The 26,442-nt window shown below is 35.3% G+C and overlaps 1 protein-coding gene across 9 annotated transcripts in view; it reads left to right on the forward strand.

Annotated features, from left to right (window-relative positions):
* Positions 1-26,442, forward strand: part of LOC150092408 (FK506-binding protein 15-like) — a 398,069-nt gene that overhangs the window by 36,031 nt on the left and 335,596 nt on the right. For all 9 annotated transcript variants that reach the window (XM_090415127.1, XM_090415130.1, XM_090415126.1 and 6 more), the window contains one exon: positions 19,153-19,250. In XM_090415127.1, the coding sequence (XP_090271253.1) occupies positions 19,153-19,250 (98 nt within the window). The remainder of the gene's footprint in view (positions 1-19,152; positions 19,251-26,442) is intronic.

Below are 26,442 nucleotides of genomic sequence, written 5' to 3' on the forward strand. Positions count from 1 at the left end.
CACGAGTATTAATTTTAAAACTGTGGTGAACCTTTCTCCTCTCCAGTTCAGTGATCAGGAGTTTTATCATTTTGGATAAATTCCCTGTTAAAAAAAAAATTCATAATTAATTTTATCAGTTAATTCTTATTAAGAAATTTATCTTTAAATGATGCCATATTTTTTTCTTAACACCCCCCCCCCCAGACAGGAGAATATATAATAAAATTTTAGACTGTAAGTAGAAACATTTTCTTAGAAATATTTAAATTTTTCAGATTATAAAAATCATATGTGATATCACAAAAATCATTAAAAACAATTTACACATCTGCTAATTTCTACACTTATAAACAATAAGTTGAGGTTACAAAAACATAAATACATTTATCTGAAAATAAATTATACTAGACAAATGCTTATTTTAATCCATTACGAAAGCATGACCAAACCAGGTTATTGTGAACTATCATCACTATTAGGCTGGATGTATGTGGAGATCTCATCAGTTTCCACATACATGTATCAAATTACTCTTAAATCTTACAATGCACAGAACACTTTCTTTCAGATGTTTGTATTCCTGTGCATTTTGGAAAGGATCATGATCCTGATTTCATTCAGTTTGCAATAGTGATAGCTAGACCTATGAAAATACTAGGAGCTAAATCAATGCTAAAGTCATATTTTCCTTATCTAAGTAGCAATTAATTTAGGGATGCCCTAATAGAGAGTATTTTCATAATTTGGGGATACACCATTTTGATCCTGGCATATGGAAAATAAAATTTGACTGGTTGAAAGCTGTCTGGATAGTGATCTTTCCCATAATGCATAGCAATATACATTTTTGAAAGGAAGTGTTCTGTGCATTATGAGATACTAGGGCAATTTGATATGAAGTACTTTTCCACCATATACTAGCAGGTAATCATGAAAAGCAGAGAAATCATGAAATGATACTTCATTCACACACTCTTTTGCTTTTCACTTTGTCTGTATATACACATACGTTGATTGCCAGTGGATAAAGTTTTATACTCAATAAAGTAAATTTTCATTTTGAAATGTGCAGCTTTATTTATTTAATTGTTTTGTAATTTATTGCTTTTAAAATCTTCATTTTTAACTTTGTTTGAATTACAAACATATTGCTGTTTTTTCCTTCAAAATAAGCTGCCTTTAAGGAGAGAAACATTTGTTTTTTATGTTGTTAAGTGAACATAATATACCTGCTTAGATATCTCTTGGGAATGAAAAGTCATTTCCTTTTGTTACCAAAATTCTCTGAAGTGCATGTACACCTACTGTGTTTTTTTTTTATTTTCGTTTCTGTTTAGTTGTTGGTTATTAGGCTCATTCATCTTCTATATTATTTTCATTATTTGATTCATCAGACACAAATTGAGTATTATGAGTTTGCTTTTGGTTAATTACAGTTTAACTTTTAATATTATTCAAAGAGACTTCTTGTTGTAGGAAGTAGTCACTATCAAACACTATGCCAATTAAACCACCTTCAACTCTTTTATTGCATGCACCATATTCTCATTTAGTGCTTTCCACTTATCTACCAATCTCCAAACCAATAACCTGCTGCTGATTCTCTTGTTCACTCGTCTACTTATATAGCTTCCAGGGAATGTTCTCTTGTTCTGCCTTTCTCCATTATTATTATTATGTAACACCTCAGGAAAGTTCAAAGACTCATCAAGGGAGGGCACCCACTCTACAACTCTCCATCTCCACCAACCACAACCAGCTTCATCATCTACACAAATGCCATCTATCGCCGACAACCACCACTAGTATTTTCACACACAATCGCAAACATCCGTGCCCACGGTGGGATTCGAACCCGCAGCCTTTTGGCTTCAGAGCAGATACGCTAACCACTCTGCCAACCAGGCCGGCATTATGTAAAATTTTTTTCTGCATTAATCTAGTACAAATCCCTCGTTCATTTTGGTCTTATGCATTCTTCCTCTAATATCTGCCAGGCTTCATAGATGGCATTATGTTGATCTGCCCTATATCCAGTATTCCACAGACTCAAAACTACCTTAGTTACTCTGGACACATTCAAAACTCTCATTGAAAGCTAGGTGACCATATCTGTGTACATTAATTCATATATGACCTGAATTATAAGCTCTGTTTCTACATGCCATTGTCCTCCTCATCATTTCTGTAATGTCTTCATAATTCTCATAGTGTAGGTGCTAAATTGCAGGTCTCTATATTTCTTATGCCTTCAGATCTCATTTTTCCTCTGCCTCCTTTGAAGCTTCTCCATCAGTTAAATAAACAGCATCCTGTATTTGCCTTTCAGATTTCAAAACATTATTATTATTATGTGGTATCTCTATGGAGTCTGAAGACTCATCATGGGAGACTCACACTAATGTGTGTTAAAAAACCTATCATACCTCTCCTATCATACGCATTCACTGTTGGGACACTCACAACTAATTCTGGCAGTCTATTCACTCACTACTCTCCACAAAAAAAATTAGTCTGCACATCCTTACTAACTACACTCTTACACAACTTCCATGGATACCCCTTAGTTCTTTGACTATTTGTCATATATTGAAAAATTTCCTTTGTGTCAATTTTATGAAATCCCTTTAATATCTTATGTTTCCATCATATCCTCTCTTTTCTGCCTATCAACTGAACTTTGCAACCCACACACCTTCAGCCTATATTATAAGGAACATTCTGCAGACCTGTCATCAGCTTGTCCACTTGTCTCTGAATCCTCCTGATCCCCAAGAAACCCAGGTGACCAAATCTGTGCACAGTAATCAAGATGTACCTGAATCATGCCTTTTAAAGAGGGATAATAACTTCCTTATCTTTACTTATTAGCATGTTTTCAACATCCAAGTAAGCATTTGAGCTATTTTACCAACTTTTTCAGTGTGCCTTCTGAACTTCAACTCTTTGTTTACTGTTATCCCCAAGTCCCTAGCCTCATCAATTTCTTGCATTCCAGTACCATCAATATGTATCTTTTCAACCCAAAGTGCATAATCTTACATTTTGCAACATTAAATTGACAATCATTATCCTTTACCCACAATGTTGATTTATTCAAATCATCTTTCAGAATATCTACATCACCTTTATCAACTGTTGTCCCTCCCCAGTTTTGCATCATCAGCAAACAACTGAATATCCTCTCTCCATCTTAAATCTTTCCCTATGTCATTAATATACAAATTAAAGAGCAGTGGCCCTAGTACAGAACCCTGAGGTACTCCACTAGTCACCCTCATTCTAGATTTCCCTCCACCATATACTACGCTCTGGTGACTGTCAGCCACCTCTCTATCCATGCTACAAGCATTATATCCATTCCCAATTGCTTTAACTTTTGTAATAGTTTTCCATGTAGTAGTTCATAAAATGCCTTTGCAAAGTCCAGCTGTATCGTGGTGGCCATTTCCTTTATCCAATTCTAAAACTGTCACTTTATTATAAAATGTGAATAAATTACTAAGACAGGACCTACTCTTTACAAAGTGTACTGCTCACCATAGAGAGTCATATCACTATTCATCCACCATTTGATTTTACCTTTAACTATTTTTTCCAATATTTTAACAATCACTCTTGATAATAATTAACTGGAGATTGTTACTTCTGTATTGGAGCCACCTTTATGTAATGGAACTATCTTACCCTCTTTCCACTTCCTTGGAACAATTTCATCGAAATGTTCAATTGTCTCTGATGGCAATGTGCTTGAGAAATGGTACTGCCTCTGATGAAATTGAGGAATTTCATCAGAGGTAGTGCCATTTCTCGTGCACATTCATGTAGTACATACACAGGCTGACATGCTATCCATCCTCATTGCTGTATTCACATTGATATTTTTCAATATGCTAAACCCACCTGTTCATCTACCTCAATTTTGTTATGTGTGTCTATTACATCAGCAACTACAAAATATCCTCCTGGATGATACACTTTTGCCAAATGATCACTCAGTATCTCAATTTCTTTTGCCTGTCATCTTCCTACGTCAACAATGATTATGGTCAGTCATCCTACCATAATCATTTTTCTTCTTACTTGCTATATAATGAAAAACTCTTTTGGATTTACTTTGGCCTGCTTAGCTAATTTTCTCATGATCTATAATTTGGCCTTTTTTACTCTAGTAGAAAAGATTTTGGTTCACACGCTGTCTTGGATTTGAGGTGTCTATTTTATGTGCTTTTCATTTGAAGGTGAGTTAGCTGGTGCCTTAAATCTTATTTGCTTTATTCATAATTGTAATCAGTCCAGCAGTATATTATGAGTATGCCAATCACCTGTTTTTTTTTTTTAATATTTCCTCCATAGAGTTTTCTTTTTTTGCAGCTATTGCTTTATATCTTTACATATCCACTTAATTCCCACTTGGTTTATCCTCATATTTTGGGTCTGATTCTACTGCTTTCAAACAAAGCATTGTTTGAGAGAATTTATGCTTTACTTCATTGAATTATTAGCCTGATCATCTCCCGGTAGAGACAATTTATTCATATCCTCTTAGAGAGCCACATTCCAGTTCTGACTGTCCCAAACTTTGCATCATATGCAAGCAATGCATGTATTTAGATCTCTCTGGCTCAGTATGATTAACATATAAGTTAAGCAATAAACTGATGTATGCCACTAGTGATGTTCCTCTTTCAGGATGTTGCTATCCAATACATAACTTTCAACCTGTGAGATGTATTTGGGTGGAAAGATTTTGGTTCACGCCTTGTCTGGGATTTGAAGGTGAGTTAGCTGGTGCCATAAATCTTATTTGCTTTATTCATTATTGTAATCAGTCCAGCAGTATATTACAGTCAGTGTCCTGTCTAACTCTGTTATATAATCCCATCCATCTTAATTTAAATTCCAGTTTTTCATCTGGCAATCAATCATAGGTCTTTACAAAAGATATGTATATTACTCAACAACTACACTAACTCTTTAACCACTTTTTACCACTCCATATACATACAGTGACTGTGTAATTTGAAACCTATTTTTACCAAACTTTTATGCAATATGATAACAATTTTATCTTTCAACATTTTTTTTCAGACCTCTATTTGCAAGGTTCTTAATATGTTCACATCAGAGAGATCCTAGCTCTCTCGCTGCCACTCTAACCATCTGGTGAGGCTAGAGAAAACCGTGCCCCACAGCAATTTCATGCATATGTATCAGTGGATGCATCACATATTGTGACAGTTCAATTGTAACCAAATCTGCAATGATGAAAATTAATGTGTTTGAGATAAATGTAATGAGATAAACAGACACAGTCCACTTCTTATAATACATAGGATTAATTTTTATTCAGGAATAGATGTATTTTTACTTACTACATCTATTCTTTTAGAAAAGCGGGATGAATCTGTTCCTATAGCATGAAAAATATTCTATCCTCAACACACACACTATTGCATAAGCAACAAAAACAAGTAGTTTTTCTTGCTTCTGCACTGCTGTCTCATTAAATTGTATAGAGACATTTACAGTCTACATACCATCTTTAGTAATAATTAGTGTAATTAGAGACACTTGGAATGAAACTGCATAATGACAAATGCTCCCCTTCCATACAAAAACAAGTAGTTTTTCTTGCTTCTGCACTGCTGTCTCATTAAATTGTATAGAGACATTTACAGTCTACGTACCATCTTTAGTAATAATTAGTGTAATTAGAGACACTTGGAATGAAACTGCATAATGAAAAATGCTCCCCTCCCACACAAATACTATGCTGAATGCCAGCAAAACAGAATTATTCTAGCACTAAACACATTTGTCCTAGCATCTTCTTTCAAATTTTCAGTTGTAAAAAATATGTAAGAGTGCTAATGCATCATTGGGTACAGAAAGCACACAATTTATGTAAAGCAAATCAAGATTGTGTGTGTGTGTAAAAACTTGAAATTGGTTCAAATTGATTTGAGATTTTTGATATCATTATGACATTTTAGAAATAAAATTCTATTGAAAAAGTTGCAACTAACACTGTATGAACTTTGTGAAAATGTGACCACCCATTGTGGAAGTGGCATATATGTATGGTAAAGCTAGTTCCTGTCAGTGGTTTCTGCACGTGCAGACACTGCCTGTTATGAATGTGTTAAATCAGCATGTCATCTTTCACCATTAGTTACCTAAACATTCCTTTAAAACATGGCAATATGTCATCACCTTATCTTATTAGCTCTGAGTATACTTACTCAATGTGCTTGGTAATCAAGGTGAGTCACAGGAAGGTATGTGAATTTCTCATACATGTTCTTGTTTTCATCTCCTCTCACTGTTTTTTTTACATAAAGAACCTTGAACCTTTATAAGTTTTTTTTCTCTTCAATTGAAGTTGAGTTAGCTGATCTCATACCAAGATGCAGGATTTCCCTCCTTGAAACTTGAGTTTTACATTTCACAAAACAGGTCACATATCAAAAGAACTTCCTGAAATATTTCTTGACTTCATTGGCTAAGAAAAATTTTAGAAAATACAATATGTGGCAACCCTGATGTTTGTGAAATTTTGAGAGTTTCACATTCTCCTTGTATTCACCAACAGGGGCAGCTCGTGCATAGGCACTGTGGAACTGCAGCACCCCCAATTTTTCTCAATATATTATTATTATTATTCAGGCCTCCATGAAGTCAAAAGACTCATTGTGGAAGGTCCTTTCTAAGAAACACAAGTCTATCAAGACTCATCGAGGGAGGTCCCTCCTAGGAAACAAAAAGTCTATCATACCACTCCTTAAATGTATTGCCGTTCTCGCTCTCACCACTCCATCAGGCAATGCATTCCATGGTTCAACCACCCTCCATGCAAAGAAACACTCCTCACCCTCTTTCTCACAGTTTCCGTTCATAACTTCCAGGGATGGCTTCTTGTCATGACTCCTTCCTGCTGTTCAACCAAGTGAAAGAACTCCACAGTGTCAATCCTGTAACCACCTCTTAACAGTTTAAAAGTCTCAATCATATCACCTCTCCTTCTTCTATCCGCCAAACTCTGCAGTCTACACTCCCTCAGCCGATCCTCATAACTAACATTGTACAGTCCCGACACCATCTTTGTTATCTGCCTTTGTACCCTTTTCACAGTTAATTTATCCCCTTCAAATCCTGGAGACCAGATCTGAGAACAATAGTCTAAGTGTGGTCTGATCAGAGTCTTATACAACGGAATGATAACCATTTTATCTCTGCAGGTCAGTGTCCTTCTCATTATTGCAGCATTCCTCTGCATTACCTCCACTATCTTTGCAATATGTCACCTAATTTCAGGTTTTTATCAATCATCAAACCCAGATCTCTTGTCTCTCCTACTTCCTCCAATTTAACTCCTCCCATATAGATTATGCAGCGTCCCATCGATGTGTCCCAAACCTCAAGACCTTACATTTTGCTGCATTAAACCGACACCCCCCATTCATTTGCCCATCTATCTAGCTTATTCAAATCCTCTTGCAGGGCTACCACATCTGCATTATTACTAATAACCCTTCCCAGCTTCACATCATCTGCAAACAACCGAATATCCCCTTGCAATCCACGGACAATGTCATTGATATAAAAGTTAAACAATATAGGTCCCAGTACTGAGCTCTGTGGAACCCCACTCGTAACCTTCTGCCTCTTTGATATTGCTCCACCATACACAACTCTCTGATACCTATCGGACAGCCAATCCTGAATCCAGTTGACCAATCTGACATCCAGACCCGTGTGCTGCAACTTGAATATCAGCTTATCATGTGGCACCCTGTCAAATGCCTTTGCTAAGTCTAGGAAAATTGCAGTATATGCCTTTCCCTCATCTAATGCTCTTGTAACTTTATCATAAAAGGCTAGTATATTGCTAAAACAAGAGCGCCCTTCACAAATCCATATTGACTCTCACTGATAACATTACCCTCATCTGCCCAATGCTGTATATGATCCCTCACTACTTTCTCCAAGATCTTACTAACTACTGATGACACACAAACTGGTCTATAATTAGACACTTCCAGTCTGCTACCGCCCTTATGCAATGGCACTATCTTACCATCCTTCCATTCCATGAGCACCTTTCCCGCAGCCAGACTTTCATTGAAAAGCCAGGTCAAGGGCACTGTCAGTTCCTTAGCAGATTCTCTCAAAACTTGTGGTGAAATACCAGTCCCACAGCTTTACTAACATCCAGAGTACTCAGTATGTGGAACACACTCTCCTCCTGCACCTCTAAACCTCGAATCTGCTCTATCCCTCTAGTATTCAAATTGACTCCTCCAGGATGAAATACTCCAATAAAATGTTCATTGAACAATTCCACTATGTCCTCTGCATCAGTCACTCTATTCCCATTTTTATCCCACAATGTCATTCTTCTACAGTCATTTTGATAATAAACAATATTTTTTCATGAAGCAAAACAAGAAGAATATATTTTATTTTTAAGTAATTTTGAATTACACCAAACTGTATAATTTTATCGAAAATAAACAATATTTTTTCATGTTTAATTTTTTAAAATTTTTTTACCATAATTTTGATATTTTATCCAAACACATATACACTGTACTTGCAGTGTGTATGTATATTTCGAAAGTTGCAGTACCCCCACAATTTAACACCACAAGCCACCACTGTTCACCAACAAAGCATTTATGACCTGTTCTGGCAATCATTTCCAGTAATGCATTAAAAATTTTTGTATTAGTTCTATAAAATCCCCTTACTCACCACCTGGTTGGCCGAGTGGACTGGTTGGAGCGTATCCACTCTCCAACCAAAAGGCTGCAAGTTCGAATCTTGCCGTGGGATTGGATGTTTGTGACTGTCTGTGAAAATACTAGGGTAGATGGCGCTTGTGTAGTTGTGGTTCATTGTAGATTGTGGGTGGTTGGAGATAGAGGGTTGTAGAGTAGATGCCCTCCCTGCATGAGTCTTTGGACTCCCTGGAGGTGTCAAATAATAATAATAATAATAAAGCTTTCAATTTTATAAAGTGAAAGATTTATGAATAAGATTTATACACTTTGCATTGAGTTAGAAGTTTCTAGTTTAAGAGCCAAAAGATAGTCGTTTTTGAAAAGAATTAGTGATAATTGATTCATTTCTTCTGGTTCACTATTTTTATGATTCATGTAAAAATTTTTGAAACAAAAATTATGTGAAACTGGAATACAAATAAGTAATTTACTGACTTAAATTATTTAAAGCCAATGTAAAGCTAGTGTTATCTAGCCAGCAACACACTAGCTTTATCAGCGTCACTTTAACAATATAGTCAGTAAAGACAAGAAATGAAATGACTTTTGAAAACAAGGACTGTTGTGTTCATCGAGGATGAGAGTGGCTCTTCGTTGTAATCTTCTGTAATTAATGCTGATGAGAAGATAGAGTGGTATACTGAAATTTATGCAAGATCACACCATCAATTCTATGCACTTAATCAGGTTTCGTAGAACTTGTGGCACTTCCAGGAATTTATTTCTGGAGGTGGCAAATTATATTCTTGTTTAATCCTTTATTGAAGTGTAAGAAATAAAGTCTGCCCATGAAATATCTTTAACCAAGTTACTTGTATATAGAGGCTGTGATTTCACTTCAGTTTTGCCTTAGTATTCCATAATGCAAAAAGCACTTCTTATAGGAAGCATTTATTGCTATGCATTATGGGAAGTTCCCATTGATGAGACCTCAATATAAGTTGAAACCAGTCTGGGTAGTGACCCTTCCCCTAACATATGGTAATACACACTTCCTAAAGGAAGTGTGCTTTGAATTATGGAATACTTAGATAATTGATGTGAAGTCAATAGCCGTTATATACAAGTAGCCTAGTCGTGAAGATATTTCACACACAAACTTTGTTTGCTTACACTTGGATAAAGGATTAAACATGAACACAATTTCTTGTCATGTATAATTACCTTGTAGCCAAGTGAAATTATCTTCCAGCTATTCACATTTCAGGTTATTGAGAGGCTTTTTCACCATCAGCTATTGATATGTACTCCTGATTGCATTCCTCTTGAATATTTTTTATCGCTATTTTGTCTGCTTGTTACATTAGCATTAGCTTGTTACATCTTTTACTTTAGTTTTTATCACTTTTTTTATGTTTGATTCCTTTTACAGTACTCCTTCTTCCATTTCTAAGCTTTTTCCAATAGCCTATTAGAACATTTATTTGGCTTCCTGATATTTATCTTCTATATTCTTACCAAAGTCCTCCCATGACTTTTGTTTAACCATGTTTACCCAGTGCTTTGCTTTCTTATATTTTTCTGTGCATTCTCCCTCTTGTTAGAAACTTTTGTTATGCATTCTTCTTTTCCAGGACTGCCTTTTTGACTTCTTGAGTCCACCATGGAGTTTTGATTTTTCTATTCCTGCAGACAACTTTACCATATATCTCTTTCACTGAATCAATCAGTTTTTTACAGGATCTACTACTTTCTTCTGGCTTGGCTCTGCTTTTAATACACTTACATTTCTTCTTGAATAAAAGGATAGAAACACATGAAAGCAATAATGGTAATAACCTCCCATGTAGTATTGAGTTTGAGGCGATCTGGTATGAAGTGAAAACTAACAGGTTGAAATATATAATAGGATATTGCTATAGACTTGGCGGTTCATTTGCTGGGGATGAAGAAATGCATCACTAAATTATTCTGATGAGTATTAAATAAGTAATTATTATGGATGACTTGTATTATCCAAATACTGATTGGGAATCAGAGAAAACTCATAAGAAGCAATTTGAGGAACAAAGAGTGTCAGATATTATCATAGTGGTCATATCAGTAAGTATTTCAGTTAAGGATGTGACTATTTTGCCACCAGTTAATGACAGTGATCATACCATACTGACCTAGAAAGTGGCCAACTATATGGATGTTCCAATCAGTATACTAACCATATGCTAAACTACAGATCTGGAAATTATGACAAACTCAGGAGAATATGCGCCTCCTAGCGCAATTGGAAGAATGATGGTACATTGCGCCCTTTGATTGAAATAGGCCTAAGTTCGATTCTCGTTACGATGGGAGGAATCTTTATCTGGACGATTTTCAATCGAAGGTGAGTTAGCAGATCTCATACAGAGGTAGCAGGGTTTTTTCTCCCGGAAACTCAGGTTTTTCATCCCACATACAGACAAATCAGGCCTTCAGAACACACACAATTTACAGATATAGAATACCAGTTGTGGTGGAAATGGGGGGTAGATTTGGTTGATGGAGATGATTCGTAGTAGAGGTTCGGTGTAGTGGTTGAGACAGTTGTAGGTGTCCTCCTGCGATGAGTCTTCGGAATCCTTGGAGGCATCAGGAATAATAATAATATACCATCTTTGGTTCAGTGGTATCAATTGGGAAGATATCAGCAGTGCATAGGAAGCTTTGAAAAGATGCTTAAATGATGCTATATCATAATGTGTCCCTAGAGTTCGAAGAACAAATAGAATGGGAGTGCATTCTCATTAAACAGGCGATCCATAAGAAGATAATGTTGAAGGAATATTATGAGAGTGAGAGGAGTTATGAAATATGTAAAGCTCAGACCAGAAAAGTTATGAGCATTGGACTGAAAGCTGAGTTGTATGAAAAGAAATTGGCTGCATAGGCTAAAGGCAACCCAAAAGAATTTTATCATTATGCTGCAACTAAAAGAAGGAATGACTGTGGAGGAATAAGTTTACCAAATGCAGATGATATCCTAGTATCAGAAGCAGATGGAGTACTTCAAATAACAAGTGCTTACTTCACTAAGATCTGTTGAATTGGTGTATGTAATATAGTGTACAGTGCTAACTCTAGATTGGATAAAGAGATAGAGGTACATGAGAAAGAGGTTTTACATAAACTGGATAAGAACTTGCCAATTGAAACAAATGGCATGCATATATGCTAAAGGAATGTTAAGGTGAACTGGCCAGGCCTTTGACATGTTTTTATAATTTGAATCATAGCGCAGGAAAGATCCCAAAAGAATGAAAAGAATATGATAATCTCATTGCACAAGGGTGGTACAAAGACAGATATGTCTAATTATCAATCTGTCAGTATCTCTGGATACTGACAGATTGATAGTAATGTTATGGCTGAGTTGGATAAAGGGAATGGATATGCAATGATACTATTGGCCTTTACTAAGGTATGTGATAGAATACCATATGAAAGCCTGTTGCATACATTATAATATGAGATTGGAATGTAAAATATTAGTTTGGTGAAGTGGATGGGTAATGCACAGATATCAGAAAGTGGTATATAGAAAAAGTGAAACTGCCAGATTTTAGGTGACCAGTGGTATGCCCCAGCGATCAGTTCTTGGACCATTGTTGTTTAATCTATATAATAATAATGATACAGAAATGGAGTTGACAGAAGATCTTCAGTTGATGTAAAGATAGCCAAGGAAATCAGAGATGCTACAGCCATCTACAGGATGATTTGAATAGGCTGGAAGTGTGGGCAAATGGTAATGGCTGTCAATTCAGTATTAATAAGTGTAAAGTTATGCATTTTGGCATGATGCAATATCCAACAGTATATTATATTGGTGGGATTATTATTATCATCATCAAATTCATGACATGTATCCTCAAAGGATGTACAAGATATTATGATAGTGCTACATGAAAAACTTACATTATTACTAACTTCCTATCAACAATTTTCTCCCAAATCAATCTGTTATCTGTCAAAACTCCAACATTATCAGATCTTATATTTCTGTCTTCTAAGGCACTTTTTACTGTATCAAGCCACCTATGTCTTGGTGGGTCTTCCTCTGGGTTTTTTCCTGCCAACCTGGCAGAGAACACTTGTCTTGCAAATCTTTCCTCTCCCATTCTGTTTAAGTGATCATACCACCTGAGATTAGCTCTTCTAATACATTCCTGGATGCTAACAATATCAAGTTCTTTCCTAATATCTTCGTTTTTGATATGGTATTGCCATTGATGCCATCTGTTCACACCCCTAATCTTTCTCAGGACTCTCATATCTGCAGTCTCTAGTCTTTGGTCACGTGTTCTTTTTCTAACCCAGCTCTCAGATCCATAAGTTAAAATTGGCTTCAACACTGTTTTGTATTATACAGCTAATTTAGTGTTTTGACTAATTTCTCTCTTATTCCATATACATTCAGTTGACTTCCTACTATACCAGCTTTGTTGATTCTGTTATCTATTTCCATATTTAATTTATCATCTTCACTAAAAATTCTGCCTAAGTAGTTGAAATGTTTTACTTGTTCTGTAGGTTCTCAATTCACGATGCAGTTGATATTTTCAATGTTTCTGCCTATTTTTGTTGTCTTGTTATTGCTGATTTTCATAACAAATTTATTACAACAGTTATTCAATTTAGTCAGGGAATCTTGCACACTTATACTGGATTTATTTAAAAGTATAACATGATCTGCATAAATGAAAGAACTCAGATTAACATCTCCAATTTTGATATCAGGTTTAATACTGCTTTCCTTCATAATGTGATCCATATAGATAATAACAGGGGGGGAAAACGTACATCCATGTCTGACACTAGATTTAACATCAAACCATCTTCCTGTACTTCAATTCTAACTGCTGACTTACAGCTCAAATAAAGACTAAAGGTATTGCTTGATATAATCCCCTATTCAGACCATATAACTGTAGCTTTTGAATAGCTTTTCTCTTGACACCTTGTCATGTGCCTCTCCCAAGTCTACAAAACTTAAATACAGATCTTTGTTCAATTTCTCAACTATTTGTCGTAAAGTGAAAATCTGAACCTGACAGCTTCTATTTGGACTGAATCCAGCTTGTTCTTCACCAAGCTTCCTTTCCACAATCCCTCTCAATCATTTCTGAAGTATACTTGCATAAATCTTGTTGGAAGTTTTTCCACTTGGTTATACTATAAAGTTAAAGATACCACAAGAATATATACTTGGCTTAATCATTTATCCAAGTGTAAGCAAACAAGTTTGCACCTGAACTGTCACATCGCTTGCCATAGTATCCCATAATGCAAAGCACATCTCCTTGCAGACATGTATAATTGTATGCATTATGGGAAGGGTCACTACCCAGACTGGCTTTGACATTTATTGAGGTTTCATCAGGAAGCAGACCAAGAGGTGATACTAAGGTTGAAGTAATGCAGAAGTCATATTTTCATATACGAGAAGCGAAAAGGTGTCACATGTTATTATTAAAATACTTTGGATTAGAGAAAGTTGTTGGAAGTTTTTTCACTTGGTTATGTGTTTCGTTCAGCAATTTTTTGAAGTAATTACTCCATACATCAAGGATATCTTTTTTTCCAGTTTTCATGCCACCTTTCTCATTTCTAATTCCTTTTACACCACTCTTTCTTCCATTTTTGAGTTTTTTTTAACATCCTCCAGAATATTTTGTTGCCTTTCTGATATTATTTTCTATGTTCTTACCAAAGTGTTCCCATGACTTTTGTTTAGCTAGATTTAAACAGCATTAAACTTTCTTACATTTGTCTCTGTATTCTCTAAGAACACAAGCTGACTTATTTGCCAGCAACTTTTGATATGCTTTCTTCTTTGCTTCACTGCCTCTTTAACTTCATGTGTGCACCATGGAGTTCTGTTTTTCTATCCTTGCAGACAACCTCACCACATACCTATCTGGCTGAATCAATCAATGTTTTCTTCAGGGACTTGCCACTGAATCTCCAAGGTTTGGTTCCTGTTTTCCAAATCTTTCATTATTTCTTGATTAATGTTAGTGTATTTTAGTCTACAGTTCATATCTAAGAGTTGCTCAACTTTTATTTTCTTTAAAACTTTCTTACATGTTCTTCTTTTCAATATGAAATTCAATTTTATCCTGCTCAAGACTAAATGGTGAATGTTTTTGTCAAGTTATTTGAAACGTTTTGAAACTCAGGGGCTACCCTGAGTGTCGAGTCTTCAAAATTCGAGTCATTGGAATTCAAGGAGAACCAGCTTACCAGTCCGGAACACGGGGGTTGGGTGCCATAGGTGCCAGGGGGGGCAGAGTCCCCTTTTGAAGACTCAACACTCAGGGGCTACTCTGAGTGTCAAGTCTTCAAAATTCGAGTCATCAGAATTCAAGGAGAACCGGCTTACCAGTCCAGAACACAGGGGGTTGGGTGCCATAGGCATCGGGGCAGATCCCCCTAGTATATATATATCTTTGTGATGATTCTTTTCATTGTTTATGCTTCTCTCTCTCTGATATTTTATTATTTTCTCAGTCATCTCCATAGTCATACTCCTTGTATCCACCAACAAGGCATATATGACCTGCTCTGGCAATAATTTTCAGTAATGTATTTAAAATTTTCTTCTGTATCAATTCTATAAAATCCCCTCACCCACCACTATGTTGATTTTTTGCCGTTTCTCCACCACTCCCCCCCCCCCCCCTCCAAGAAACCAAGTGACTACTCTATTCCATTTTAAGATTGCAGGAAATCACTTCCTTGTCGAAAATAGCCAATTCTGCCAAAGAAAATAGTTCTTTCTTAGGATGCAATTAAAATATCATTTGGACATAAAATTATGAGCGTGTTTAGTCTTTTTAAAATTAAACAGAATATTTAAAAAATTAGTACTACTTTAAAAAAACCCACAAAAATAAATAACTAAATAAACTGGCTGATTTGACTAATCACATTGCTCCACAGTCACGCCACGATTTCAAAATCGGAACAAAATTATCAGACAAGATAGGTATTTTGATTTCAACTTTAGATTTTTTCATTCGAAATTCTCATGGGAAAATATTGCTGAGTCAGTCAAAGCAAATTTTGATGAATGTTGATGCAGAGCCGCGAGCTTAACACCTTGGCAAGACCAAGGAAGAGAGCGCAGCATAAGCGAGCTGACTGGTGTTTTGGAGAGAACCATCTTCAATGTGAAAGCCGATAAAAAGAGGTCACACATGCTGAAGACAACACCCAAAAAGCAGCCACAATGTGAGCTTGAACTTGGCCAATCCAGTTCAAAGTACTCGATGCCAAAATTTGATGACTTTGTTCACTGTGCCATTCGCCAAAAGATTTGTGCATTTTTTCTTCAGAATGAGCATAGCTACATCTGGCAATTTCATGTATTCCACTAATTCACCACTCTATAAGCCAAAAACCAGGCTACACCCATATTAACTACACTTTTACATAACTTCCAGGGATAACCATTAGTTCTCTATTTGTCACGCATTGAAAATTTCTTTTGTGTCATTTGTGTAGAATCCCTTTAGTAATTTATAAGCTTCTATCATATCCCCTCTTTTAAGCCTGTCAACTAAACTTTGCAACTCATGAAACTGTCACCAGTTTAGTCATTTATCTCTGAACCCTCTCCACATCCCAATCCCAAACAAACCCTGGCGACAAAATCTGTGTATACAGTAGAAGAGGTAGCCCAATCATTCCCTTTTTATAAGGCTATGATAACTTCCCTGTCTAGTTAGTTTATAAATATCCAAGTATTCTTTTGAGCTATTTTTCCAATTTTTGCAGTATGTCCTCTGAACTTCTACTCTGTTCACCATTACCCCAAGATCTCTACCCTCATCAATTTCCTGCAGTCCAGTATCATCAGTGTGATACACAGTATATAATCTTTTCTTCCTGAAGCACATAACCTTACAGTTTTCAACATTAAATTAATAACCATTATCCTTTGTCCACAATGCCAAATCATCCTAAAGGATATCTACATCAGTATCTAGGAGAGGGCAATGTATCAACGATTGCCCTATCCCAGTTTTGCATTATCAGCAAATAACTGAATTTTCCCCTCCCTTAAATCATTCAATATATTATTAATATACAAATTAAAGAGTCTTCCTTATTCTTCTAGACTCCATTCCATCACATACTACTCTAGTGTCTGTCTTCCCGTGCCTCTTTCTCACATCCATACTACTAGCTTCATATCCATTCCCACTTGCTCCAATTTATAATGGTTTTCCATGCATTCTGTTATATACTGGACATATGTCCATCAGTATCACAGTATAGCTATTTTCCTTATCTAATTCTATCACTCTATTATAAAATGTGAGTCGATTACTAATGCAGAACCTAGAACCTCTCATGTGCATCACTGCTGCTTCTGTGCTACACACTAACATCACCCTTGATTTAACCTGGCTTTTCTGCATCTCAGGGAAAAAAAGATTGAGATGGTAGAAAACATTCAGCAAACAGAAGGGCCAGCATTGACAAGGTACAGCTCTTTCTCCGCATAATAGAGTTTAGCAGCTAAGACTAGCAACTGCATATGTGTTGAAGTCTAGGATAATCCAATAAAAATTCCTAAGCAGAAAAGTGTTGACTGCAGAATAGCTCTCTAAGATAACATAGATGAGGCTAATCAGTCTGTGGTGGGGATAGTACAGAGAAAGTTTAAGTAAGTGTGGACACTAGTAGTTATCTTAAATTCTTATAAAGTAGTTATGTGGATTACTAAAATGGCTGTTCAGCATGCTGGACTGCATTTTTCATGTCAAATGCTCTCGGATATTTGAGTTAGTGTACCCATTATCATACAAATATTTTCTTCCGTAGATTTTTGCAGAAGAACAGAAAATGTAGTGAAAACAAATTTTTTGGTCATGTAACTATTACCAAATGACAACACTAGATGGCATGATACCTCACACCATTTGAAAATGGCAACTTTTGATGGTGCAGAGCATGTTGCATGTTTTGGTTTGAGAAAACAAAGTCTGCAACACGAGTTCAGAGGAATTTCTGCACACAGTATGGCCAAGAACCTCCTAGTAGGTGCATGATCTACACGTCGTACAAGAATTTTGTGGAAATGGGCTGTTCTGTGCATCATCTAAGGTGAACGGGAAGGGCGTGTGCTGCCAATGCTGTTGTGGAAGAAGTTTGGAAATGTTTCCAGAGAAGCCCTGGAAAGTCAACCAGATGGGCATCTCATCAAAATGGAATTCTACATGTGACTGTGTGGTGTGTTTTACAACATCATCTACATTTAAGGGCCTACAAATTTACCCTCATACAACATTTAAAGAAAGACGATAAGAAGATAAGCCAGAATTTCTGTACAGCAATTATCAGTAGAATAGAACAAAATGAGGACTTTTTGGACATGATCATTATCAATAATGAATGCACTTTTCACGTAAGTGGGCAAGTAAAAACTTACAACTGCTGAAATTGGGAAAGCGAAAATCCACATGCCATCGTAGAACATGTTCGCAACATTCCAAAGGCTAATTTTTGTGCCATAAGCAAGAAGAAAGCGCATGGACCTTTTTTTTTTTTTTTTTGGAGTCTAATGTTACTGATGGCGTGTACCTGGACATGCTACAAGGGTACCTAATACCACAATTAGATGACGATGACCATGATGGACTCATTTCCAGCAAGACAGAGCATCTCCTCATTACCTGACAGACATAAGGTCGTACCTCAACACCCATTTTCCAGACAGATGAATTGGTAGAGGGATGCCTGTAGCATGGCTACGACATTCTCCTGACCTTACACTGTTAGATTTTTTTGTTGTGGGGTTTGCAAAAGATCGAGTGTTTGTACCACCACTACCGGTCAATTTGGATGAGCTCTGTTCCAGAATTACTGCCGCCATTGTTGAAGTTATGCCAGATATGCTTTGCCATGTGTGGCAAGAAATTGATTACAGATGGGACATCTGCAGAATTACTGGAAGCAGTCGTATCGAACTTAAACTGTCTGCATTAAAAAAATTTATTACCGTGTAAATATTACATTTACATGGTAATAAAAATTGTTTATCTATCATTATTTATTAGCTTCTGTTGTCATTCAAAGTTGTATGCTCCCTTTTGAAACACCCTGTATAATTTTTTTTTGTGAATGCAGTGTTGTTATTAATGTGTATTATATATTGAAATGTCTTTTAAATGAGAAAAACTAAAGTGCCAGAACTTCTCTTGGTATATCATTAATTTATTATTATAAATAATCCTTCAGCTTGTATTGTTCCAGTTTGCCTTGTATTTTCTAGAATTCTAATCTTAATGCTGTTTAGAGATATCTTAAAAATAGCCAGTTTTAGAAAAATATGGTGATAAAACATTATTTCTCTATACGAAAATTTATTAAGTTTATTTCTTTAAATATTTTCTAGATCAAAACTAGCCAATCTTTTTAACTTTGCTCAGAATATTGAAGATAAAGATAATTCCAGTCTTCAGTATACAGCTCCTAAGCAGCCAAAAAAAGCAGGTAGAAAGATGCATTTATTTCAAAAAATTCATCTTAATAGTTAAGTTTTGCAAATACAAGTGTACTGAAGTTATATTTCATTATACTTACAAAGTTATTATTGCTATTATTACCATGCCCTTTCAATTATCTGAACTTCAAATGAACAAATTTAATTATGCAATTCTTCATTGGGTTATTGTGTTGTTATGAATGTGTTATGTAATTTACCTTCAGTTATCTAGCTGTTAAATTGTCCTGCATTGTGGGTGAGGTAATTGAGCAATTACTGTAAATGTTTTTTTTTTTGTTTAAAATTTTGTTTTCATATGCAGTTTTGGTTGAACACTGAAAATCCTTTTATTCTTAAATTATGTTCAGACTAATAGTAGGTGTAAGAGCTGACCTTTAGGCTGAATATTATTTTAAATTATCTTATAATGTTCAGACTTCTGAACCTTACAGCAAACTCTATATTAATTACATCCTGTTCACATTGAGAAGTAGAAGGGAGAAGAAATATTTTTTCTTTGCACATATTAGACTTTTCCTCTAATTATATGGTTTACTATCACACATAAATACTGACTTAGGTAAATTTGTTACTTTTGTTGAGCACTAAAAGAAATGATAAACATTAGGAAAATAGTGCATAATACTTCCTTCTTCTTCCCCTCACGTATTAGGCCTAGTGGCCTGTTACGGGGCTATCCTTATAGGGCCAAGGATAAGGTGGCTAGTCCTATACTTCCTGGTGTGTCCTATGTCTGTAGATGTGTGTGTGTTCACGGGGCCAATTTGCCTGCTTGCAGGAGGAAAACCCCAGATAAACTGGGGGGAAAACCCTGCAGTCCACGCCCAAGACTAGCTAACTTGGCTATGTCTGAGAAAGATCCTTAAGCTCCTCACGTCGGCGACAAATCGAACCCAGGACACTCCTTTCCCAGGCATGTGGTTGCCTAATACTGAAATGAATAAAATATAGAATGAGAGAACATTTACAGTAATCGCTCAATTACCTCACACAATGTAGGACAATTTGACAGCTAGATAACTGAAGGTAAATTACATAACACACATTCATAACAACACAATAACCCAATGAAGAATTGCATAATTAAATTTGTTCATATGATAGAAAACGGTAATTGGAATGAATTTATGGAAAACGACCCTGGAATGGAAAAGGTAAAACGAAAATGGAAACTACAAAATATAATACATATAGCAAACTGGAATGTAAGAGGAATAGCATATAAAGAAATAGAATTAGACCAAATATTAAATGAAAGAAATTTTAAAATAGCAGTAATCACTGAAACAAAAATGAAATTAAAAGGAACCATGAGAACCGAAAATTTTAATGTGATATACAGTGGAATTGATAGAGACCAAAGAGCACAAGCAGGAGTCATGATTTGGATTCATAACTCCCTTTCAAAACAGTTAAAACATTATAAATTATCGAATGAAAGAATAATAGAAGCTAGAATAAAAATAAATAGAGGTTATTTAACAATAATTGGTTTATATGCCCCAAAAGAAGGAAGAGAACAGGATAATATTGAATTTTATAATCAGCTACAAAATATACAGGGTGTTCGGGATAAATTTGACATATTTATAATTAATTATATTTTTCCGTAAGTTACATGTATTAACACACACTTCTCTTCATTTAAAAGTTTGGACCCTTCTTCATTCATATACAAGATGTCAGAAAGGATGGATAGCTGGAACCCACCTGAATCATGGAAGAGAATAACTTGTATCATGATGATTCGTGCCTGCCATCAAAATAAGGATATTACGACTGCTGCCCAATGCTCCCTGAATACAGTAAAAACAATCAGGCATGAACTAGAGACTTGCAATGGTGACTACGAGGATGTAGCAAGAAGAAAGATCCCTAGCAGACGATCTGATTGCGTTCGTACAGCAGAATTCCTCGCAAATCTGCAGGAACAGGTGTTGAAGAACCCTGGCATTGGAATTCGGGCTTTGTTCGTGGAGTTGCTAACTGTAGTCAAGCCCTGGATAACAAGGGTAGCCAATGGTAGGCCGTATGTATGGCAGCAGGATTCGGCCCCTTGCCACACCTCTGGGAAAAGTCAAAAATGGTTGTCTGAAAATTTCTACGACTTCACCAGTCCAAATGTTTGGCCTCCAAACTCCCCAGACCTTAACCCCATGGATTATTTTGTATGGGGCGCAGTTGAAAAAGACACCAATCGCACTTCCAGTAATACAAAAGCCCAGTTAATGGATAAACTTTAAACAGTTTTTGCGGCCCTTCCCAGGGAGACTGTAGCATCAGCTTGTTCGAGGTTCCGAAGCAGAATTGAAGCTGTGATCGATGCTAATGGTGGTTATTTTGAGTAAATCTTGTTGATAGTATTGTAATTAACTCTGCCTGTAATGTTTTTTTGTCAATTCATTAAATTTAATAGATACAAAGAAGATTTTCTTTTTCCTTACGAAACTGTCAAATTTATCCCGAACACCCTGTATATAATAAAATAAATAAAAATGATTATATAATGTATATTATTTCTGGGAAAACTCCCATGTTACTCCTCTTTATAAACTATTATAATTACAGCTATTTTGCCTGCTTCAATTTAGGAGTACCCCTGTTTAAATGTCATTGGCTATTTACTCATGGATTCTTAGGGCATTATGAGTGTAGATGTATTAAAAAGTATATGTAGCCTAAGGAATAGAAAATTGCACATACCTTTTTCTGGGTGTTGTGGCTTTTCCTCAGTCTGCGATGTCGAAAACTGCAGTGTGTGTGTGGGGGGGGGTAGGCAGTTTGGTAGAATAAGTTAGAAAAACCCGGGTTTTTTTCGTAATATATAGAAACATATACTTTTATATAGGGTGGGGAAAAAAGTGAAAGGGTTAATTTTTTTAAATAGGGAGTGGGAAGTGGAAAGGTGGTTGACGGGGTGTGGACCGTTTCGACTATTCGTAAAGGTGGTTGACGGGGTGTGGACCATTTCGACTATTCGTGGTCGTCATCAGATGACGACCATGAATAGTCGAAACGGTCCACACCCCGTCAACCACCTTTCCCCTTTCCCCTCCCTATTTAAAAAAAAAAAAAAAAAAAAAAAAAAAAAAAAAAAATTAACCTTTCACTTTTTTCCCCACCCTATATAAAAGTATATGTTTCTATATATTACGAAAAAAACCTGGGTTTTTCTAACTTATTCTACCAAACTGCCTACCCCCAACACACACTCTGCAGTTTTCGACATCGCAGCCACAACATCCAGAAAAAGGTATGTGCAATTTTCTATTCCTTAGGCTACATATACTTTTTAGTACATCTACACTCATAATGCCCTAAGAATCCATGAGTAAATAGCCAATGACATTTAAACAGGGGTACTCCTAAACTGAAGCAGGCAAAATAGCTGTAATTATAATAATATATAATTATATAATTTTAGCAGGAGACTTAAATACCAGAATTGGAAACACGAAAATTAATAATAATATAGGAATATGTGGAGAACATACTCTAAACAGGAATGGTGAAAAATTGACTTTGTGGTTTATAATAACCTAAAAATAATGAATTCTTTCTATAAACATAAAGACATACATAAATATACTTGGGCAGCAAGAGGATGGAAATCAATATTAGATTATTTTATCTTAAATGAAAAGACATCAAAGTTTTCGTTAGATGTTAGAGTTCACAGAGGATATGAAATAAGCAGCGACCACTTCCTCATTAAAATAAAATTAAGATTACCACCTAAATGGTTACAAGTAACAAGAACAGAAAGAAAATTTAAAACATTTGTTTATAAAACTAGACTATTAAATGACACAAATATACAATGGTTATATGAACAAAGAATTAACCAATATCTATATAAAATAAAACAAAATGAAGAAATAGAAACAGAATGACTTAATATAAAAATTATACTAAATGCTGCAGCAAATGAAAGCTTAGGAAAGACCAAAAAATTCAGTAAAAGGAAAAAACTGACGATATGGGATGATACAATCAAAGAAATAATCAAAATGAAAAAAGAAGCTTATCATAAATGGTTAAGCAGTAAAAGATTAGAAGATGAAATAGAATATAAAAGAATAAGAGTCATAACTAAAGGAGAAGTCAGAAAAAGACATAGAGAATCATGGAACAAATTTGTTTCTAATTTAGAACATGATTTATATAAAATAAGATCCAATGTATATGAGATTTTGAAACACTTAAATGCAGATACTAAAGAAAACATAAACACTGAATTGAGATTATAAGAATTTCTATACAGAATTGTGGACAGATAAATATTTTAAAAACGACAACTGGCAAACATTTAATAAAAATGAAAAGGAAATAACTAAAGAAGAATTAGAAATCAGTCTGAAAGAAACAAGAAGCGGAAAATCACCCGGAGAAGATAAGCTAGGTTAAGAACTATATGAATACGCAGGAACAAGATTCAAAGAAAGAATCCTATTATTTTTAAATAAAATTTATTCAACTGGTAATCCCCAATAGAATGGAAAAAAGCAATTGTGATTCCTATCTTTAAAAAAGGTAGTAGAGATGACCCTAAAAACTATAGGGGTATAACCATACTAATTTCTTGTTACAAAATATATAGCAAAATTTTAAATAGCAAACTAACGAAATATTCCAAAAATTTTATTTTAGTTGTACAGAATGGATTTAGAAAAGAACGATCATGTATAGACCTGGACTTTTGTCTAAAATTAATAATAGAGAAAAGGAGAGAATACAATTTAGAAACACATATTGCATTTATTGACTTTGAAAAAGCATTTGGCAAAGTTAAAAGAAGCATTTTATTTAACAATTAAAAGAAAGACAAATACCAAATTATATCAAAAAAGCTATCATAAGTATATATGAAAATAATCAAATACAAATAAGATTAAATCATGAGCTATCATATATAAGAGAGATAAACACGGGGTCCGACAGGGATGTCCCCTGTCAGCAACTCTTTAATATTTACCTAAATGAAATAATAATAAAATGGAATAAAAATTTCCATCAAGGTATTAAACTTTCTCCTACTGTGAACCTAAACACTCTCCTTTTTGCCACCAACCAAATAATAATTACAAATTCTGAAGATAACTTACAGAAAGCTATTTTTGATCTAAATGAGATAGCCAAAGATTATGGTATGATAATATCAACAGAAAAATCAAAAACTATGACCTTTAAAGGACAAGATCCAGCAAGAACTAAGATAGTAATAGATAACAAGATCTTAGAACAGGTGAATTCATTTAACTACCTAGGATGTATGATCACATATGAAAATGAAAAAGATATAAACTTAAAAATTGCAAAATATTTAAAAATAGCAGGTGTAATTAACTCTATATTTAAACCAAACCTAGTTCAAAAACAAACCAGACTAAAAGTATACAATACATTAGCCCTACCAGTCTTATTGTATGGAAGTGGAATCTGGACAATAAAAGAAAAAGACAAACAAAGATTAATAACAGCAGAAATGAAGTTTATGAGAAAAACTGCAAAGTATACATTATTTGATCACAAAAGAAATGAAGAAGATATTATGAAAGAATTAAATCAAGAACCAGTGATAGAAAAAATTAAAAAATGCAGTCATCCCTCAACTTACGTTCGTTCGCGATACGTCCATGATCCTATAAGGGAATAAATAACATTTTCGGCTATACTTTCGAACAACACACAAGCGAGCGCAAGGTAAAGCACGCACAATGACAGCAGCGCTTTCGATGGCAACCTCCATCGGCAGTCAGCACGTCTTAAACAGTTCCTCTGTTGATTTTGTGTTTGAGAAGTGGGTTATTTGTGTATTTATCAATAAATATTTTGCGATGTTTTGTGCAACATGGCCCCTACATGCACAATCAAAAAACCTAGTGAAGAATCAGAAAAAAAAGAGGCGAGCAATTGATCTTGAAGCGAAGTTACTATAAAGCAACATGAAGCTGGTAAGCCCGTCAATGTGATCGCACATGACTTCGTCTCATTCTACAGTGATGACCATTTTGAAAAATAAGGATAAAATCGTAGAGGCTTTGAAAGGATCTGCTTCCATTAAATCGACGATAGTGACGAAGCAATGACAAGATTCTTCCATCATGGATAGAGGACCTGAACCAAAAGCGCATACTCCTTAGCACTAGGATCATAACCACTAAGGCACTAAGTCTCTTCAACATGTTGAAGGAGAAAGCAGAACCGGGTTATGACTACGAATTCAATGCTTCTTCTGGTTGGTTCATGAGATTAAGCAGCATTTTGCGCTGCATATTGTGAAAATGTATGGGAATTTGCAAGTGTTGAGAAGGCTGCCAAGAAGTTTGTGGAAAAATTGGATAAAATTATTATGGAGGAAAGTTATTTGCCACAGCAAATATTTAATATGTATGAGACGTCCTTGTTTCGGAAAAAAAAATGCCTGAGCAGACGTTCATCCACAAAAAGCTAAAATCTATACCTAGTTTCAAACTCTTAATGGCCGTATTACGATTCTGTTACTGGTAATGTGGGTGGATATAAACTGAAACCATTTGTGATATGGCACAGTGAGAATTCACGAATCTTCAAAAACATTAGGAAGCATACTCCCAGTTCATTATCGGAGCAATAAGAAGAAGTGGATGACTCAAAAATTGTTTGAGGATGCATTAATCAACTGTTATATGAGTGAAATAAAAGGCTATTGTGTGAAAGAAAATGTAGAATTTAAAATTTTATTAATTCTAGATAATGCTCCAGGTCATCTGTCTTATAGCAGTGATCTTCACCAAGTTCAAGGTCATGTTTCTCCCTCCAAATCCAACCGATGGATCAGGGAGTTCTTGCAATGTTTAAGGCTTATTATCTATGGAGAACTTTTTCACAAGCCATTTCTGCTACTGAAGGAAATGATTAGACTCTTATGCAATTCTGGAAAACATTCAATATTTATTGAATGCTTCATCCCAAGCCACAGCAATTAAAAATATTGCTGTGGCTTGGGACAAAGTGACCTCTTAATGTATGAGTGTCATATGGAAAAAGACATTAAAAATGTTTGTACATGATTTTGGAAGTTTGTAATAGTGGGCCTAGCAAACAATCTGAACCTCGAAGTGAATGATGACGACATAATTCAACTCATAGAAAGTTCCTCTGAAGGACCAACAAAGAATTGGTTGAACTGGAGGAACA

The sequence above is a fragment of the Typopeltis vanoorti genome, chromosome 26 (assembly GCF_054136105.1).
Source record: "Typopeltis vanoorti isolate ZY-2024b chromosome 26, IOZ_Tvanoo_1.0, whole genome shotgun sequence".
Taxonomy (NCBI): domain Eukaryota; kingdom Metazoa; phylum Arthropoda; class Arachnida; order Uropygi; family Thelyphonidae; genus Typopeltis; species Typopeltis vanoorti.